At 42.2% G+C, this 20,546-nt stretch overlaps 1 protein-coding gene across 1 annotated transcript; it reads right to left on the bottom strand.

Moving 5' to 3' along the window:
- Positions 1-243: 243 nt before the first annotated feature.
- Positions 244-10,247, bottom strand: LOC139316835 (taste receptor type 2 member 40-like). Its single transcript, XM_070943676.1, has 4 exons — positions 9,327-10,247; positions 879-983; positions 481-606; positions 244-330 (listed from the first exon to the last, which is right to left on the bottom strand). Exons 1-4 carry the CDS (start codon positions 10,245-10,247, stop codon positions 244-246), a joined length of 1,239 nt encoding a protein of 412 aa, XP_070799777.1.
- Positions 10,248-20,546: the final 10,299 nt, after the last annotated feature.

Genomic DNA, 20,546 nt, shown 5'->3' with positions numbered 1-20,546 from the left:
CAAGCTGGATTTAACAATGTTAGTTCCACTCCCTTCTAGCTCTGATGTCACCTAATTAGGTAATGAAACGTCTGTAAGAAGACAACAAAGCTCAGAGAGCACCAAGGACCCCACAATCCTCCCCTCCTCTTCCTCCACCACCACCACCTCCTCCTCTTCCTCCTCCTCTCCTTTCTAGCACTGATGATGTTACCAAATTTGGGTAATGAAACATCTGCAAGAAAGCTCAGAGAGCACCAAGAATCACACAATCTCCTCCTCCTCCTCCTCCTCTTCCTCCTCCTCCTCCTCTAGCACTGATAGTGTTACCAAATTTGGGTAATGGAATATCTGCAAGCAGACAACCAAGCTCAGAGAGCACCAAGGATATTCCAGATATTCCATTACTGCAAGAAGTACTTCCATATTCCATTACTGCAAGAAGTACTTCCATATTCCATTACTGCAAGAAGACAACCAAGCTCAAAGTGCACCAAGGACCCCATAGTCCTCCTCCTCCTCCTCCTCCTCCTCCTCCTCCTCCTCCTCCTCCTCCTCCTCCTCCTCCTCCTCCTCCTCCTCCTCCTCTAGCACTGATAGTGTTACCAAATTTGGGTAATGGAATATCTGCAAGCAGACAACCAAGCTCAGAGAGCACCAAGGATATTCCAGATATTCCATTACTGCAAGAAGTACTTCCATATTCCATTACTGCAAGAAGTACTTCCATATTCCATTACTGCAAGAAGACAACCAAGCTCAAAGTGTACCAAGGACCCCATAGTCCTCCTCCTCCTCCTCCTCCTCCTCCTCCTCCTCCTCTAGCACTGATAGTGTTACCAAATTTGAGTAATGGAATATCTGCAAGAAGACAACCAAGCTCAAAGTGCACCAAGGACCCCATAGTCGTCCTCCTCCTCCTCCTCCTCCTCCTCCTCCTCCTCCTCCTCCTCCTCCTCCTCCTCCAGCACTGATAGTGTTACCAAATTTGAGTAATGGAATATCTGCAAGAAGTCAACCAAGCTCAAAGTGCACCAAGGACCCCATAGTCGTCGTCCTCCTCCTCCTCCTTCCCCATCCTTTTTACCATGTTTCCCTGAAAATAAGACCCTGTCTTATATTTCTAAACCCCGAAATAAGAGCTTGGCCTTATTTTCGAGGAGGTCTTATTATTTTGGGGCACGTGGAGCAAGACGGGGCTCCTCTTGCCATCTTACCTGATTTCCAGCTCTGTCTCCCTAACCCTAACCAGAGGAAATGGCAGGGACCGGCTGTGCATGCATTTAAATATTTTCAGGGAGGGCTTATTTTAGCCCATGTGCTCAAAAGCCCGATTGAGTTTATAATCCGGGGAGGTCTTATTTTCGGGGAAACACGGTAGCACTGATGATGTTACCAAATTTGGGTAATGAAACATGTGTAAGAAAACAACCAAGCTCAGGGAGCACCAAGAACACCTCATTTGAATCCTGAGCTACAAATATTCTCCTCTAGTCCTGTTTTTTTTCCCCCTTTGACTTGAGAAAATACACCAAGGATTGACTGAACCGTATATGTGCAAAAATGGAAAGAAGAAAACTTTTGATTTTCATTTGGAGCATATATACCCACAAGTAATATTTTTTTATAGTTCATTACAATTTCTACCATTAATATTCTTCCTTCCTCATCCTCCTAAATTTGTTTGGATTGTACTGTCTGTTTGATGTAAAATACTACTCCTCTTTTGCTTTGACCAGCCAAAGTTGTATACAATGTCCCTAGTTTTATTCGCTCCAAAAAAAAAATTATGTTGCTTTCTAATATGCACTTCTTATAAACATATAATTTCTAATTTTAACTTCTCTAATTTATTGAATATTTTTCTTCTCTTTATTGCCGAGTTTAATCCATTTATATTTAACAGTATTATTTTAATTTCTTCTTCCATTTCATATTTATTTATTTGCTTTGTTGATCTAGCCATTCTTATCTCTCTTAGTTCCTTAATTTCTTTTGCCCTTGCTCCTTCTCTTAACGCTCTCTCTTCTTGTTCGTTCGTTGTCTCTCTTGTCTGTTCTTTCTTCTCCTCCTGTTGTTCATCCCCTTTTTCTTCTCTCAACCTTCCTTCCTCTTGGACATCTATGTATTGTTTATAAAATAACTCTGCTTTCTCTACTGAATCTGGCCTGTATCTTTGTTTTTCCCAGTTCACCAATTTTCCTTCTGGAATCAACCATCTAAAATTTATTCCTCTCTTTATCAAACATTTTGTGAGAAATTGATATTCTTTTCTCAAATCTCTCACTCTTCTTGGAATTTGTTTCAGTGCCACTACTTTGAAAGAAGAAAACTTTTATAGCTCAGGATTGAACCGTGGGTTCCTTGTTGCTCTCTGAGCTTGGTGATTTTCTCATTACCCAACGAGGTAACATCTTCAGCTGAAAGGAAGAGGAGTTTGCTCTCTTTTTATATAGTAGTGGCTTGCCCTGTCAGCAATTTTTCTTGATGTTTTTTTTCTCCCTCTCCATTCAGATCTTTTATTCTCATGTGTATTTTACACTACAATAAAATTTAATTAAAAATTCAAGAAAGCGAGAAAAAGCACAGCAAAGGAAGGAAGAAGGAAGGCAGTAATATCAACTAGATTGGTCAATTTTGATTTTTTTTAAAAAAATTAATTGGATGGAATTGCATGAAAGTAGCACAAAAATTAAGGGGAGCCCTGTTCAACTAAAACAAAAAACAAAAAACCAGTCCATCTCTTTGAGAAATTCACAGTTCTTTTTATTCCAGTCTGTTTTCGGATGATTTTATTGCACAGTATTTTAAACATGGTTGTTTTTGGGTTTTTTTATCAGTGCCTGTATGTTGTGATTTAACGTGGTTATTTTATTTCTGTTCTTTAATAGCTAGTAATTTTATTGTACAGTGGCTCAGTCGGTGGGTTGGAGTGATGAACGCTGGCTGAGAAAAAGAAAGCCATTAGATAAACAGCTAACTGGAGAAGAAAAATAGCAGAAGGCAGGGAAACCTTCTTAAAATCTAATTCAGGCACAGATGAGGATTTAAGCCAGGGAGAGGCTGCCTCACCTCTGGCTGAATTAGGACTTCAATTTGCTCGGGGAGGGGAGGGTTGTCTCCAGAATTATCAGCCTCTTGCAAAGAATGCTTCAAAATGCTTGGAGGCGCACGACAATCTTGGGAAATTAAAAAAAAAAAGAGTCTGAGGTAGAAATTGTAATGGAGCATTATGAGGCATCCTGGGAGGACAGCAGGGGTGGATGGGGAAACCATACCATTTGACCCATTCTCTTCATGGATCCAATGAAGAGAATATTTTGTAGCTCAGGGTTACATTGTGGAGTCCTTTCTTGCAGACACCAAGGGCCTTTCACTTCAACCCTGAGTTACAAATGAGAGAGAAGGAAGGGGAAGGGTGGGAAAGGGAGAGGGTGGGGGGGAGAGAGAGAGAGAGAAGAGGGGGGAGAAGGAGAGAAGGAGGGGGAGGGAGGGAGATAGAAGGAGAAAGAGGGGAGAGAGGGAGGGGGATGGAGAGAAGGAGAGAGGGAGGAGAGAGGGAGTGGGAATAGAGGGAGAGAGGGAGAAGGAGAGGGAGAGGAGGAGAAGGAGGAAGAAGAGGGGAGGGGAGGGAGAGAGGGAGACAGAAGGAGAGAGGGGGGAGGGAGGGAGAGGAGAGAAGGAAAGAAGGAAAGAAGGAGAGAAGGAGAGAAGGAGAGAAGGAGAGAAGGAGAGAAACAGGGAGAGGGGGAGGGAGAGAAGGAGAGAGAAAGAGAGAAGGAGGGGGAGGGAGGAAGAGGGAGAGGGAGGGAGGGGGAGGGAGAGAAGGAGAAGAGGAGAGAGGGAGGGGAAAATAGAGTGAGGGAGGGAGGGAGAAGGAGAGAGGGAGAGGAGGAGAAGGAGGAAGAAGAGGGGAGGGGAGGGAGAGAGGGAGACAGAAGGAGAGAGGGGGAGGGGGGAGGTGGAGAGAGGAGAGGAGGGAGAGGGGAAGGGGAAGGGGAAGGGAGGGAGAGAGGGAGAGAGAAGGAGAGAAGGAGAGAAACAGGGAGAGGGGGAGGGAGAGAAGGAGAGAGAGGGAGGGAGGGAGAAAGGAAGAGCGAGAGAGAGAGCTGAGTTTGAAAGAAAGCAACCAGAAAAAGTGAAGTTTTCTCTGGGAGAGGGAGGAAATCAAGAGGAAAGAATTAGAGAGGCGGGCCTATAAAGAAAGCAGAAAAGAATTAAACCAGAGGCAGAAAAATATTTCGAAGGGAAAAAAACCTCCTTGGCAATATTGTGAGGCACAGCCTAATACATGAGTGGTAGTTTTAGGGGGTGCGTTTAATAAAGCAGAATTACTAGCAACAGGAGAGAATCCAGACTGGATACAATGACAAACACTCACATCTGTATGTCTTCTGGTGCATTCTTGTACGTGGGACAGTTTCTCACCCTCCTGGAAGCTTGAGGAAAGCCTCCGGAACCCGGGGAGGGCAAATCCCCCTCCCCACCATGCTGCAGGAGGCTGACTAGGCCACGCCAACCATGGCCACACCCACCCAGCAACCCCTATGCAGAAGACTACCTATGCCACCAGAGCTCTTTGAGGCAAGTCGTTCCACCGATTAATTGTTCTCATTGTCAGGAAATTTCTCCTTAGTTCTAGGTTGGTCTTCTCCTTGATTAGTTTCCATCCGTTGCTTCTCGTCCTGCCTTCAGATACCGTATTAAATACTAAAACCCATTTTATCCCATGCCTATTATTAGGTTAGCATTGTAAATCTGCAGCCGCTATCCTACATATGTCCTACTAAGAAAAGTATCTGCCTCGGTTTTATGATAGAGACAGAAAAAACTTCCGTTACGCTGACCCGATTTGATTGCATGTATTTTGACACACAGCAGTCTGCAGTAACCGTGCCCTCCTTCTTCTAATGAGAAAATCATGACACTTTGGAAATCTGTCAAATAATCCCTCCAGCAGCCCCTTAACTAATGGCCAGTCAAAACTGTGCAGGAGGCCAGCCTGGCAGCTAACTTAATCATTGTCTGCAGCTCACTTAATGTTATTAACATCTCCTTGAGTCCTTGCAGAAGGAAGCCGGTAACAATATTGGAGAATAATTGGCTGGAAACCAAAATCTGGCTACGGAATGAAAAAAAAAATCACCAGGTGGCTTAGGACCTGGTTATTTACGGGACCGCCTACTACCACCAATAGCCTCCCACCGGCCAGTACGCTCTCATAGAGAGGGACTCCTCTGGGTGCCGTCAGCCAAACAGTGCCGACTGGCGGCCCCTAGGGGGAGAGCCTTCTCTGTGGGGGCACCTACCATCTGGAATGAGCTCCCCCCGGAGATACGGAGGATCCCGGATCTGCGCTCCTTCCGCCGTGCTGTGAAGACCTTTTTATTCCATCAGGCGGGCTTGGCCTAATCTCTTCCCTTTTTAAATATGTAAATTTTAATCTGTTTTTAAATTATTGGGGTGTTTTAATCTGTCTGGGCCAAATTGATTTAATTTGATTTTATCTGGTTTTTAAATTTTTTGTATTTATGTATTTTATTGTTGGCTGTTCACCGCCCTGAGTCCTTCGGGAGTAGGGCGGTATACAAATCAAATAAACCTAAACCTAAACCTAAACCAGGTGAGTTTTTTGCATGCAACGATGGTTAATCTGTCAAGAGTCTCACTTGCAGGTTGTGGCAAATTGAAGAACATTTTTAGGAGACCAAGTAGGTAGCGGTTGGGCTGGTTTCTACGCCAATGTCATGAGATCATCAGATTGAATCAGATCAAATCACCTTCAACCTGTTCTCACCCACCAGAATAGAGCCCAAACGGCAGAGAAAAATGTTCCCCTTGGGCAGGGGTGGGCTTCAAAAATTTTTAGCAAGGGGTTCTCTGCCCGGTTGCTGGGTTGCTGGGCGTGGCCATGGGTGGGTGGGGCCTAGTCGGCCTCCTGCACTATGATGGAGGGGGCGTTTTTGCCCTCCCCAGGCTCCGGAGGCTTTTCTCGAGCCTCCAGGAGGGCGAAAACGGCCTCCCCAAGCTCCGGAGGGCCTCTGGAGGCTGGAAACAGGCCCGTTTCCAGCCTTCCCAAACTTCCTGTAGGCCTGTTTTTCCCACTCCCCGAGCCTCCACGCGCGCCCTGCATTTACCTGCATCCAAAATGGGCTGTGTGGAGACCCCTGGGAGGGGTGAGGAGGGGTGGGCGGGGCCAGCCAGGGGTGGGATTTGGGCAGCAGCCTTCTGGCCCTGCTGATAGATCTACCCAAACCGGTTTATAAATATTTGGACAACTACCAAAATGGAAGCAAAGATGTACTGTACAGAAAAATCTTGCAACTGGTGCCATCTCATTTAGAGTTTTGCTGATGAGTTCTGAGACTCTCGTTCCCTCTGGAGAAGAAAAATAGCTTGGCACAAATATTATTTCTAAAGCTTTTGTGGTTCTCTGCTGCACAAAAGATAAAATCACGACTGTAAATTTTGGCCTCTGCTGGACCCTTTGTAAATTTCAAACCAGAAAACCCAGCCCGGATCATGTATCCTCTATGAAAGCATCATTTCCAAACTCATTTCATTGATTCTCCCAATCAAAACCAAAATCAAACATGACTTTAAAAAAAAAAAAAAGCAAAATAATCCATCGTGAGCTGATTTAAATTACGAAGCTTTGATTGGACTCTGCCCTCTCAAAGTTACGCATATGTACAATTATATGGCTATTTATATCTTAACAGCAGCTTTAATTTTATTCAATCATTAAGAGAGTCAATTCAATTTTTTTTTAATTCAGTCATTTACAAAAGTGCATTTCGTAGGAGTAATTGAGAAAGCGCCTAGAGACATGCACCAGGAGAATAAAATGTGGATATATAAGTACTAGCTGGATCCCTGTGTTTCACTACGAAACTATGTGATCGGGCTTGATAAATCAACACTTACAGCTTGAATCCTCCCCTATCGTATCCTCTTCTCTCCATCAGCCTTGCCCCACAGAAACGTCTCCTATCCTATCCCCTTCTCTCCCTCAGGCTTTCTAGCCCCTTCTCTCTGTGAGGCTTGCCCCACAGAAGCCTCTCCTCTCTCCTTCTCTCCCTCAGCCTTGCCCCACAGAAATGTCTCCTATCCTCTCCCCTTCTCTCCCTCGGGCTTTCTAGCCCCTTCTCTCCATGAGGCTTGCCCCACAGAAACCTCTCCTCTCCCCTTCTCTCCCTCAGCCTTGCCCCACAGAAATGTCTCCTATCCTCTCCCCTTCTCTCCCTCGGGCTTTCTAGCCCCTTCTCTCCATGAGGCTTGCCCCACAGAAGCCTCTCCTCTCCCCTTCTCTCCCTCAGCCTTGCCCCACAGAAATGTCTCCTATCCTCTCCCCTTCTCTCCCTCAGGCTTTCTAGCCCTTTCTCTCCATGAGGCTTGCCCCACAGAAGCCTCTTCCCTCCCCTTCTCTCCCTCAGCCTTGCCCCACAGAAATGTCTCCTATCCTCTCCCCTTCTCTCCCTCAGGCTTTCTAGCCCTTTCTCTCCGTGAGGCTTGCCCCACAGAAGCCTCTCCTCTCCCCTTCTCTCCCTCAGCCTTGCCCCACAGAAATGTCAGAGTGTGTTATAATAATATAAGAAATGCTAATGCTCTGATGGTCATTTCGAAAAATTCTTTCTTAGTGAGCACCAAGAAGAACATACGTGGCAAATTTCAAGTTTGTAGGCTTTAAAGTTCTGGAGATTTCGTGATTAATGCGTGAGTGGTATTTCGCTTTTATATATATAGATTCAAGGTAAGAGCAATCCCTTCTGTTTTATCTTTCTTCAGAAAAGTCTTAGGAATATTAGATAGTCCACAACTTATGACCACAACTGAGTTCCAAGATAAGCAAGACAGTTGTTAAGTGAATTTTGCCCCATTTTACGACTTTTCTTTCCACGGTTGTTAAGCGAGTCGGGCTTCCCCATTGACTTTGTCAGAATGTCACCAAAGGGGATCACATGACCCTGGGACACTGCAATACAGGCCAGTTGCCAAGCATCCGGATTTTTTAAAATTAGTTTGTAATATAAAATACAAAAAAGAAAATAGTCGGAAAATAGCGAAGGGAGAAGGGAAGGGGAAAAGTGTAGGGAAAGAGGGAAAAGGAAAGAAAAGGCACTGACTTCCAAATCTCTTTGTTTGTTGCAGTAAACTAAGATAATAGATGCGTTCCCACAGAGAGGGTCTCCTCAGGGTGCCGTCGGCCAGAGAGTGTCGGCTGGCGACCCCCAGGGGGAGAGCTTTCTCTGTGGGCGCACCTATCCTTTGGACTCAACTGCCCCTGGAACTCCGGGTGGCCCCCGACCTCCGCTCTTTCTGTCCCGACCTGAAAACGTGGCTGTTTCTTTTTTTATTGAAAAAGTTTTACAGATATAAATTTTCCCATTTCCCCCCCCTTCCCTCCTTAACCCTCCCTAACCCTCCCCTCCCCCCATGACTTCCCCAAGATGAAATCCAAATCCAAATCATATTATATCATACTTTACCGCCCATCTATTCTACCCCGTGTACTATACATTTCTACATAACATTCAACTATTCTACCCCCTGTGTATTATACATTTCTACATAACAATAAGCTATTTTACCCCCTATATGCTATACATTTCTACACAACATTCAGCTAAAAGCTATCTGATACTTCCTAGTTTGATATTTATTCTGCACATAATCTATCCATTTCTTCCACTCCCATACATAAGTCTCTTGAGTCCGGTCCAAAATGTGGCTGTTTCATTTGGCTGGCCTGGACTGATGGGGTTTTAATTTTTAACTTCTTAGTCTTAATTGCACTTTTAACTGTTAAATTATGAGATTTGGATTTAATTTCTTTTTAACTTTTTCATTAGATGTTTTTTTACTGTTGGGAGCCGCCCTGAGTCCGGCTGAAGATATGCCGGCGGCATATAAATCTCATTAATAAATAAATAAAATAAAATAAATAATAGATACAGATTAACAGCGTTGGGAAGGGACCTTTTAGGTCATTTAGTCCAACCCCCCCCCCCCCAGCAACCCTACACCATTTCTGACAGATGGCAGTCCGGTCTCTTCTTCCAGTGATAATAAACATCAAACCTCAACTTTTTACTTTTATCTAATAGTATAAACTAGCCATTTCTATCAAAACAAACCGATCTAATCGATAAAACCCAAAATCAAAGGTTCATTTTTTTCCCCCCACCTCAAGCATAAAGTCCAGAAATGGTTTCCAAGCCAAAGCATCCAGATTTTGAACACGCGATCATGGGGGTTGCCACAGTGGTCCTAAGTGTGAAAAACTGGTTCTTTTTTCAACGCTAAATGAAAGTCACTAAATGAATGGTTGTAAGTCGAGGGCTTACTGGTAGTCTTTTTTTCTGAAGGCACGCTAGGTAAAGCAGGATGTTTTTGAGCACCACCTTCAGTCTGAAATTAAAGAAAATTAACAGAACGGAGTGCACGGAAGGGCACACGGCAATCACCAGCAAACAGATGTTCCTTTTCCATTCATGTCTAGCTCTGCAGGAAGGAATCCCAAGCAGTACGTCAGCTACAAAGCTGCAGATGTAGAGTATTAGGAACGAGATTAGGGATTTGATGGCCTCGACGTGTGCCTTGGTCCTTGGGTCCTTCAAACCCATGGTGCTCTGCCTCATCTGCTCGGTGTGTCTCCACAGAGACGCAATTAACAATGTGGATGAGGCCACGAAAAGCAGAAGCGGAAGTACGGCCCAAGTGAGATATATGGAGAAGGCTTTGAGGTAGGAGATGCTTCTCATGTGGTTCTCCACGGTGAGGTTTTTCAGATGGCTCCCGGTGGAGTTGCAGAGCAGGATGTTGTCATCCATCCAGATGAAAGGGAGGCAGGAAATCAAAGAAACCGCCGCTGACCCCACCAGAAACATCGGAACCATCTCTGCGATCCTCAGCTTCACCAGGACAAAGTACCGGTGAGTGAAAGTGGCAATTTTGGCGCAGTAGAAGACACTGAGGCAGGCGGCGAACCACAGACAAGCTGTGCTGGACAACACCAGGAGAACTGACTGTATCTTGAGGACATTCCGCAGATATAACGTTGAAGAAAATGTGCAGTGCAGGATGGTTCCCTGTAGGAGAATCCGAGACGAACTGAGGCACATCAGGATGACTTCACAAGTAGGTATTTTTTCTCCTTTCAGCCACGTTGAGTAGCCGGCAACCACAATAAACGCACTTGCAATCATACCCACGGAGCTGTGGGCTGTGATCGCAACCTGGAAGATGGTTTGAAGAAGCGGGGACATGGTGAGGTTGAAACCCCCCTTTCTTCTCTCTCTCTCTCTCCTCCAAGGATCAGATCTTCTTGGTGGTCCCTCAAACGTTCTTCCGTTGACTTCCTTCAGAGATCGCATGGAGAACTGGCCGTTTTGTGAATGGGATGCCTATATATATAAAACCCATCCATTTGACCAGATACAAATATTCCTTCTTATGATGGATGATAGGCCTCGTTCTCCGACTTTGCCTTTCCTCTCAACCAGAAAGTTAGTGGAAATTGATACTCTGTATGTGTGTTATTCCAGTTTTTGTTTTAGAGAGAATGCAAATACCGGATATCATTTCGTTGCGGTTTTGATGCCAATGAACACACCTGCCCTTCTCACATTTGCCCTTCCTAGTTTACATTCTCCTCCTGAGTATCAGATTTCAGTTTCTCCATTCCTTGGCACATCTTCCCTTCTTGTATGCTTTCAAACAGGTGCTGAATAAAATAACATTGCTTTCTCTGATTGGGTTCAATGGGCAGTTCATGCTTTGGTGGTTAGGGATGTATGAAGGCCAGTAATTGATTATTATAAAGGCGGGGAGGACAGATTAAGCCACGGTTTCTGGGCATGTAGGCCTCTGCTCGGTTCCAGTGGGTTGGTTCATCATGTTTCATGTCGTTCCCTCTTATTTAGAATCAGAACAGAGCGGGAAGGGACCTTGGAGATCTTCTAGTCCAACCCCTTGCTCAAGCAGAAAGTCCTCTATACCATTTCAGACAACTGACTGTCCAAATACCTCTTTGGAACAGGGCATTTTAGCTAAGGTGAGAGGCACTGAGAGACATAGTACAGGTAGTCCTCGACTTAAGGCCATGATGGAGCCCAACATTTCCATTGCTAAGCAGTTGCTCAGTGAGTTTTGCCCCCATTTTGCGACCTTTCGTGATGCAGTTGTTAAGTCAATCACTTCAGTTGCTAAGTTAGTAATACCCTGTTCCCCCCCCCCCAAAAAAAAGACATCCCCTGATAATAAGCCCAAGTGGACTTTTGAGTGCATGCACTAAAATAATCCCCTCTGAAAATAAGTCCTCCCCAAAAATATTTAAACACATGCGCAGCCGGTCCCCTTCATTTCCTCTGGTTTCCTCCACGTGCCCCAAAATAATAAGACCTCCCCGAAAATAAGGCCAATCACTTATTTCGGGGTTCAAAAAAATATAAGACAGGGTCTTATTTTCGGGTAAACATGGTATGGTTTGTTTGTTGGTTTGTTATGCCCACATCTCCCCTACAAGGTGACTCTGTTAAGTGAGTCTCATTGACTTTGCTTGTCAGAAGATTGCAAAAGGTGATCACATGATCCCCCTTCCCCTTCCCCTTCTCCTTCTCCTTCTCCTTCCCCTTCCTTTCCTATCCTTCCCCTTCCTTCCTTCCCCTTCCCCTTCCCTTGCCTTCCTATCCTTCCCCTTCCTTCCTTCTACTTCCCCTTCCTTTCCTATCCTTCCCCTTCCTTCCTTCCCTTTCCCCTTCCCCTTCTCCTTCTCCTTCCCTTCCTTTCCTTCCCCTTCCTTCCTTCTCCTTCCCCTTCCCCTTCTCCTTCTCCTTCCCTTCCTTTCCTTTCCTTTCCTCTCCTATCCTTCCCCTTCCTTCTCCTTCTCCTTCTCCTTCTCCTTCTCCTTCTCCTTCTCCTTCTCCTTCTCCTTCTCCTTCTCCTTCTCCTTCTCCTTCTCCTTCCCCTTCCCCTTCCCCTTCCCCTTCCCCTCCCCTTCCTTCCCTTCCCCTTCCTTCCTTTTCCTTCCTTCCTTTCTTCCCCTTCCCCTATCCCTTTCCTCCTTCCTTCCTTCCTTCCTTCCTTCCCCCCCCTCCTTCCTTTCTTTCCTTTTCTTCCTTTCTTCTTTCTTTCTACAAATCACATCACTCCACTGATTCAAATTCAATCCATGATCAGCCACCGTCCCAGGGCATTTTTCACACCTGCTATTAAAGAGCCAAATGTTTTCCCCGTCCTATATTTATGCGTTTGATTTATACAGCCTCCGTTTATAGCTTTACATTTCCCTCTGTTAAATTTCATTCTGCTGCTTTTAGTCCATCGCTCTAATCTATCAACATCACTTTCAATTGTATTTCTATCCTCCAAGGCTCTGGCTATCAAATTTGAAGATTTGATAACCGTCCCTCCCATCTCGGCATCCAAGTCATTAATAAAATTTTTTAAAAGACCTGGGACACAACTGGGAGGAGGGCAGTGGCAGAGTGGAGGGCACAGTTCTCGTCCCGTCTTAGCCATGAAAGGGTGGTGGGCACAGTAGATGACACATCGTTGATGCTCATGTTTGATTACATCCCTCGTAAACCATGTTGTGTTTGTCTTTCGGGTTTGCAGAATTTGATGGAACAAGATAGACGGGGACTTCGGAATTCCATTTCAACTGCAATTTATTTAGGTATTTATTCGATTTCTATAGCCGCCCATCTCAATCTAAGGCTTTGTGTGTCTTACCATTCAAAATATAAATAAATAAATATTACAGTTAAAACACTAAAGAGATTGTAAAACCAAAAAACAACAGTGTTGAAATTAAGGTGCAGGCAGGCCTTAATATTTCCTCCAAGTGAAAAGCCTAAGGCATACAGATAGCAGAGATAGGTTTACTACTACTGTAATGCTCTCTACATGGGGCTCCCCTTGAGGAGCACCCGGAGGCTCCAACTGATCCAGAATGCAGCCGCGCGGGTGATTATGGGGGCGACACGGCGCTCCCATGTAACACCTCTCCTGCACGAGCTGCACTGGCTTCCGGTGGTCTTCTGGGTGTGCTTCAAGGTACTGGTTCTCATCTTTAAAGCGCTCCATGGCTTAGGGCCTGGGTATCTACAAGACCACCTTCTGCCACTGATAACCTCCCACCGGCCAATGCGCTCCCACAGAGAGGGTCTCCTTAGGGTGCCGTCAGTCAAGCAATGTCAACTGGCGGCCCCCAGGGGGAGAGCCTTCTCTGTGGGGGCACCTGCCCTCTGGAATGAGCTACCCCCAGGGATACGACTGATCCCGGACCTCCGTACTTTCCGTCGGGCTCTGAAGACTTTTCTATTTCAGCAAGCCGGGCTGACTTAAAATTTTTAATTGGTTAATTTTATGGGTAAGGGGTTTTAAATTGGGGAAGCCAAATTGATTTAATTATGTTTTAAATTATTTTAATTTTCATATTGTATGTATTTTAATCCTGGCTGTTCACCGCCCTGAGTCCTTCAGGAGAAGGGCGGTATAAAAATTTAATAAATGCAGATAGATAGAATAAATCTGAAAAGAAAATGAAAGAAAGTATGAATACAGGAGTTGCTCAGATACTAAAGGAGGAGAATATTTCACAGCAAAGAAGTTAGAAAAGAGAGAGGAGGAGAGGGTAGGAAGAGGAGAGGGAGGGAGAGGAATGGAAGAAAGGAGAGGAGGAAGGGAAGGGGACAGGAGTAGGAGTGAAGGTAAGAAGAGGGAAAAGAAGAGAGAAATGGGGGAAAGGAAAAGGAAGTAGGATGAGGAGGAAGGAGAAAGTAGGAGAAAAGAGGAGGGAGGGAAGGGAAAGAAAGGAGGAGAAGAAGAAGGTTTGTTGTGGAATGAGGGAAGAAAGAGAAGAAGAGCAACTCCGAATGTAATTAAAATGTCTTATTTTAATGCTTTCTTTAAGGGAAACATGTATATGTAGGATTTATTATGTATAAGAAAATGTAGACTTCCGGTTTGCGAGCTTCGGCGACGGCGGTGATTTTTTAAAGACCGCCAGCCCCGCCGCCTGTAGAGCCGCCCCGCGAACGAGGAGCGGCTCGAAAACTCCGAAATCTTGAAGATTGCAGGAGCAGAGATAGCAGGGTACAGGTTGAGCCCCTGTAACCCCCCCAGGGAATTGCTTCTGGGGGTGAAAACAGGAGCGGCTCCCTTCCAACCTGCGGAGACTCCGGGCGGCGTGGGACGATTCTGCCTTCAGCAGAACAAGCCGATAGCAGCAAACTTTTAAAGTGAGAGGAACTAATTCTAACAAATAGCGGAAATATCAACTTGAATCCAGAAACCTGAAAATTGCAAGTATTAGTGCTTTATTGACTTTTTTAAATCAAAGAGAAAGTGAGCGAGTGAAAGTGATTTGAAAAAATATGGCGTCCAGCATTTGAGTTAACGAGCTAGTGAAAGTGGATTTGTGAAGCCTCCCTGCTTTGTTACAAAGTTGAAAAGTTGCTACAAAGTTGTTCTACTTAAAGAAAAAAAATTTTTTTTGCTAAAATTTGACTTTGCTTTACTTCAGTTTTACTTGATTAAATCTGGGGGACTTTTTTAGAAGTTTCTGTGGAAGAGGGAAAGGAAAAAGAACTTCCCTCTTCAGAAAAACTAGCTTACGTGGCACGATGGCTTCAAAGAAGCAGGAAGGGAAGGCATCAGGGGGGGGATCCCCCACACATAAACATCAAACGCAACTTCCCCCTGCTCAACAGCTACAAACTCAGAAAAAAGAACTTGATGTGGGAGATTTAAAAGAATTTATTTCTAAAACTTTGGATGACAAATTTCATGAATCTCAACAGGAAATAGATTATAAACTTCAAAAATCACATGAGGAATTTTTGCAGGAAATTAATGAAGTTAAAGACATGGTGAAACAGAATCAAAATATGGTGACCAAAAAAATATCAGAAGTGGCGTCTGGCCTGGCAAATTTTATTGGGAAAGTTGATTTTAAACTTGAAGAATTCAAATCAGAAGTTAATGTTAGGATGAAAGATAATGACTATAAAATTGATGAAGTTGACAATAAAATGCAGAGAATTGAAGATGAGATTGTCATGATACAATTCCGGGCGATGGAATTTGCCATACGGCTTCGGGGAATTCGAGAGGAGGAGAGACAGGACTTGAGACAAGTTTGCTCTGAAGCCCTGGCTAAGATTTTACAAGTTAATCCTGATTTGGTATTTCATAAAATAGATAAAATCTACAGAGTGAACTCTTGGGTGGCCAGACAAAGACAACTGCCTAGAGATGTGGTCATATACTTTACTGAGAGAGAAATTAGAAATGAAATCCTCCAAAAATCTTTTCACACCTCTGTACAAGTGGGGGGCTCACGACTTGTAATTTTTAAAGAATTACCTCCTAAAATGCTGAAAGCTAGAAAGGAATTTGGTTTTCTTGTTAAGGAATTGAAAGACTTACAGATACCCTTCCGGTGGGATGCACCAGCTGGGATAATTTTTAGATATAAGGGAGAAGGATATCGGTTGAATACCGTGGAGAAGGCACAACATTTTTATAGTACTATTCTTAAGGAAAGAACACCATCTCCACGTACATCTACAGTTTTGGAGATTAAGGAGAGTGAAGAGAGGCAATTGGAAGAACAGTCTAAGCAGGAATTAGAAGTGCAAGGTGCAGAAGGAGGTTTTCTGAGTGAGCCCTTGTTGGATTCTTCTCCAATTTTGGATTTGATTCAGTTGACTGAAGTTAAAGATCAACGTATAACTAGAGCTCAATCCAAGTTACTTAAACAAAAGCAACAACAACAACAGGAAAGACAAGACAAGAAGGCAGCTAAGAGTACCCCACAAGAGAGTGGAGCTATGGGAGGAGCAAGATCGAAGCTCTTGGATGAACTTTAAATATTTTGCTCTGCGCTCCAGAAACAGGCTGATGACCCTTAAGTGTCTATCTTGGAATGTTAATGGGTTGAATTCAGCACAGAAAAGGAAGAAATTATTTACATATTTGAAACAATTTAATAATGATATAATATGTTTACAAGAAACGCATATTACAACTCAAGATCAAAAATATTTGATAAACTCAAAATTAGGAGCACATTATATATCTTCAACTTCGCAGAAAAAGAATGGTGTGGTTATTTATGTAAATAAAAAATTAACAGCAAAAGTTATAGAAGTAGATCAAGATGGTAGGTTTGTAGCAATTGAATTGCTCACTGCAAACGGTCAAATTCTTTTGATTGGAATTTATGCTCCCAACCAACAACAGGATTATTTTTACAAGATGTTACATACTAAAATATTGCAATGGGACTATAGATCTATTTTACTTATGGGAGATTGGAATGGAGTAATTGATTCTAAATTAGATAAAAAGAGCTTGGCAAAGTCTAGAATTAGACTACCGCAGACCTTTTTTGATATGAAAGAAGATATGGAACTAAAAGATGTTTGGAGAATACATAATCCAAATGAATTGGATTACACTTTCTTTTCCGATAGACATAGATCCTTTTCTAGGATTGATTTTATCCTGTTGTCAAATGATCTACTTGTTAAGACAAAAAGAACAAAGATTTTTCCAAGAACTTTGACGGACCATAGCCCTGTATGGATAGAAATTGAGATGGATAAGGTTGAGAGACGTTCTTGGAGATTAAATGAGAACTTGTTTAGATATGAAAAAAATACAATAGAACTTAAAAAGCATTTGAAAGAATTTTTTGAAATAAATTTGAATAAAGGTACTCCAATTGAAATTGTTTGGGACGCAAGTAAAGCTTATATGAGAGGGGTACTTATCTACATGAATTCTAAACATAGACTGTTCCGACAAAAGAAAAGATCTGAGTTGGAAATGGAAATAAAAAATAAAGAACAGTTACTTATTAAAAACCCAACAGATGAAAGAATACGAAGCGCTATAAAACTTTTGAAAGACCAATTTCAAATGCTTATGGCAGAACAAGTTGCAACAAGTTTACAATACGCGAAGCATAATACATTTTGCAACGCTAACAAACCGGGCAGATGGTTGGCTTACACACTGAGGAAAAAACAAAGTATACAGACTATTGATAGTATTGACATTGGAGGGAAAGAAATTTTTCAACAAAAATTAATTAAAGAAGCTTTTGTGGATTATTATACTAAATTATATGCCAAAGAAGAGGTGCAGAATGGACTTATAGAAAAATATTTAAAGGATAAGAGAGTTACAAAAATTACTGATCAACAAAAGGAAAGAATGAATTATCCTATAACAGAGGAGGAGATAATAGCAGCAATTAAGCAGCTAAAAACAGCCAAAGCTCCTGGCACGGATGGTTTGACTGCAGTGTATTACAAAACTTTACAAGCTGAAATGGTGGGACAACTTAGAGATTTATTTTGCAATATTCAACAAGGGGGTAGAATACCCCCATCTTGGACAACTGCTTATATATCTTTGATACCAAAGGAACAAGTTGGTCCTAAAAAACCAGAGAACTACAGACCAATATCTCTTTTGAACACAGACTATAAAATTTATGCGAAGGTATTAGCCAACAGGTTGATGCCAGTAATCCAAAAAGTGATTCATGAGGACCAAGCGGGATTTATTGAGGGCAGATACATGAAGGACAATGTAAGGCAAGTAATAGACTTATTGGAATATCTTGATAAGAATAAACAGATTTCTGCAGTGCTGGTTTTTTTGGATGCAGAGAAGGCCTTTGATAGAGTGGATTGGAATTTTCTACTAAAGACTTTAAAAAAGATGGGCTTTGGGGACCAATTTATACAGGCGATCTCAGCAATTTATCAAGAGCAAAAAGCACAGATTATTATTAATGGAAGTTTGACGACAGAGTTTAAAATTGAAAAAGGAACAAGACAGGGATGTCCGTTGTCCCCACTTTTATTTATTTTAACATTGGAAGTCTTGCTAAATACAATACGGGACTCAAAAATTCTGAAAGGCATAGTGATAAGGCAAGAGGATTATAGAATAAAGGCATTTGCAGATGATCTGGTTGTTACCCTATCACAACCAATGGAATCAACAATCCTGATGAACGACATTATACAAGACTATGGTAGAGTTTCAGGTTTTAGACTGAATTCAAAAAAGACTAAAATGATAGTTAAGAATATGACACAAGATCGTAAACATGAGCTTGAAAGGAGGGCAGGTTTTGAAATTGTACCTAAGGTAAAATATCTTGGAGTTCAGGTTGCAGAATCAAATATGAAATTGTTTCAAAATAATTATGAGGTGTTGTGGCGAGAGGTTCAGAAAGACATGGAGACTTGGAAAAAGCTGCAACTGTCTTTACTTGGAAGAATAGCAGCAGTTAAGATGAATATTTTGCCAAGATTTCTGTTTTTGTTTCAAATGATTCCGGTGCTTAAAAGTGATAAACAATTGAAAGTCTGGCAGTCTGGCGTGAATAAGTTTGTCTGGAACGAGAAAAAGCCGAGAGTGAAATTGAAAATTATGCAAGATGTTCCAGAAAGAGGAGGTCTTAAACTCCCAAACCTACAGTTATATTATGATGCAGCAGCTTTAACTTTAACAAGCGATTGGTTTGGAAATAAGAAGGCTGGAATATTGAATGCAGAAAGTTTTGATCTTGAATTTGGATGGCATGCTTACTTATTTTATGATGATAAAGTTGATAAAGTATTTAAAAGTCATATACTCAGAGATTCTTTGATGAGAGTTTGGAAGAAGCACCGACTCAAATGGGATTATAAAATACCGCTATGGCTGGATCTTGGTCATACCTTGTGGAATACAAATATAATGTCACTCGGGGGGGTTTTATACAAAGAGGTTCTTTTTACAGATGCGGGCAGATGGCAGCTGAAGACATTGCAGACACTGTTGGACGAAGGGATTAATTTAACCTGGTTACAATATAATCAATTACAATTGAGATGGAAAGAGGACCAAAAAACTGGTATTATACTGCATGAGGAAGAATTAGTTAGACATATAAGAGAGAAAGGTCCAATGCATATTAAAAGGCTTTATAATGTTTTGTTAGAAAGGGACTCAGAAACTGAATTAGTTAAAGATTGTATGATTAAGTGGGCACAAAATTTTGAAGAACCAGTGATGTTGGAAACATGGGAAAAAATTTGGGTTCAGAATGTTAAGTTCACACAGTCGCAGAATTTGAGGGAAAATTTTTATAAAATGTTTTATAGATGGCATTTGGATCCTAAAAAGTTGTCATGTATGTACCCTAATGTTCAGCCAAAATGTTGGAGATGCGAATGTTTGGATGCTACGTATTATCATGTATGGTGGACCTGTAGGAAAGTTAAGGCTTTTTGGATAAAAATTTGGTGGGTCATGCAGAATGTTTTGAAGAAAAAAATTCAATTTTCTCCACAATTGTTTTTATTGGGTATAGTTAAGGGTTTTACACGGGGTGAAATAAAACTAATATTGTATATGATAACAGCAGCAAGATTGTTGATAGGTAAATATTGGAAGAATGAAGCTTTGCCTACTATCGAGGAATGGACTTTGAAGATGGCTAGTTTTGCAGAGATGGCGAAGATTTCAGCGTATTTAAAAGATTGTTCACAAGAGACTTATGAATGGGAATGGAAAAGGTGGATAGAATATGTTCAGAACAAATACCAAACTAGAAAGTATCAAATAGCTTTTATTTGAAAATAATGTATTAGAAATATTTTAATGTAAAGAGACAAAGAGGAAAAATTATATAGGGGGAGGGATGGGTTCAGGTTTATATATTAGTGTTATTAGTTATGAGTATGTAATAGGGAAGTCTGGGGGGGGGAGGGTTAGGGAGGGTTAGGGAGGATGGGAAGTTTGGGGAGGGAGGTGGGGGGGTGAAAAAAGGGGTGAAAATGTAATTGTAAAACTTTTGCAATAAAAAAAAAAAAAGAAAAGAAAATGTACATTTTCTATTATGGGGGAGGGGGAAAGGGTGGGGGGAGAAAATTGTTTGTATTTCTTATAAAACTTTTCAATTAAAAAAAATTTAATAAATGAAATGAAATAGGTGCTGAATAAGAAAAGAAGTATTTGATTTTTATTTGATTTTATTATTTTTATATGTTTTATTTTACCTGGCTATTTTTTCCTGCCTTTATTATTTTTATAAACAAATCAAGGTAGTGAAAATATCTAATAATCCTTCCTCCTCCTATTTATCCCACAGCAACAACTCTGTGAGGTGGGATGGGCTGAGAGAGAGTGGCTGAGAGCTGGTTTTCATGCCTGAGGCGGAACTAGAACTCAACGTCTCCTGGTGATTGGCCCAAATAAAATATAAAAATCATGAAAAGCCCAACTGGGCTTTCATGCCTAAGGTGAGACTAGAACTCACAGTCTCCCAGTTTCTAGTCTGGTGTCTTAACCATTAGAACAAACTGGAGTAAAGACACAGTGAACTGTCCTATTTCAATCCATATAAACGTCCATTTTAATGGCAAGAATTTTCTGAGAGCTGTATTTAGAAGTATACCAGGGTTAATATTCACTTACTTTCCCTACTGGTTCGCAAATGTGAATGCACGCGCCACTTCCACACATGTGCACAGCCTTCCGCGCATGCGCCC

This window comes from Pituophis catenifer, unplaced genomic scaffold, assembly GCF_029215685.1.
Source record: "Pituophis catenifer annectens isolate HBS135680 unplaced genomic scaffold, rPitCat1.0.hap2 SCAF_4, whole genome shotgun sequence".
Taxonomy (NCBI): Eukaryota; Metazoa; Chordata; class Lepidosauria; order Squamata; family Colubridae; genus Pituophis; species Pituophis catenifer.
Note: the sequence above shows the minus strand (reverse complement) of the source record. Positions and strands in the feature narration are given on the sequence as shown.

Excerpts from the sequence above, each read along its gene's own strand:
- LOC139316835 (XM_070943676.1), bottom strand. The coding sequence starts at position 10,247 with ATGTCCCCGCTTCTTCAAACCATCTTCCAGGTTGCGATCACAGCCCAC. Across the intron at positions 984-9,326 it reads TTCAGAAAAAAAGACTACCA|ATATTCCATTACTCAAATTT; the intron begins GTAAGCCCTCGA and ends GACTTCTTGCAG. Across the intron at positions 331-480 it reads AGGAGGAGGAGGACTATGGG|ATATTCCATTACCCAAATTT; the intron begins GTCCTTGGTGCA and ends GTCTGCTTGCAG.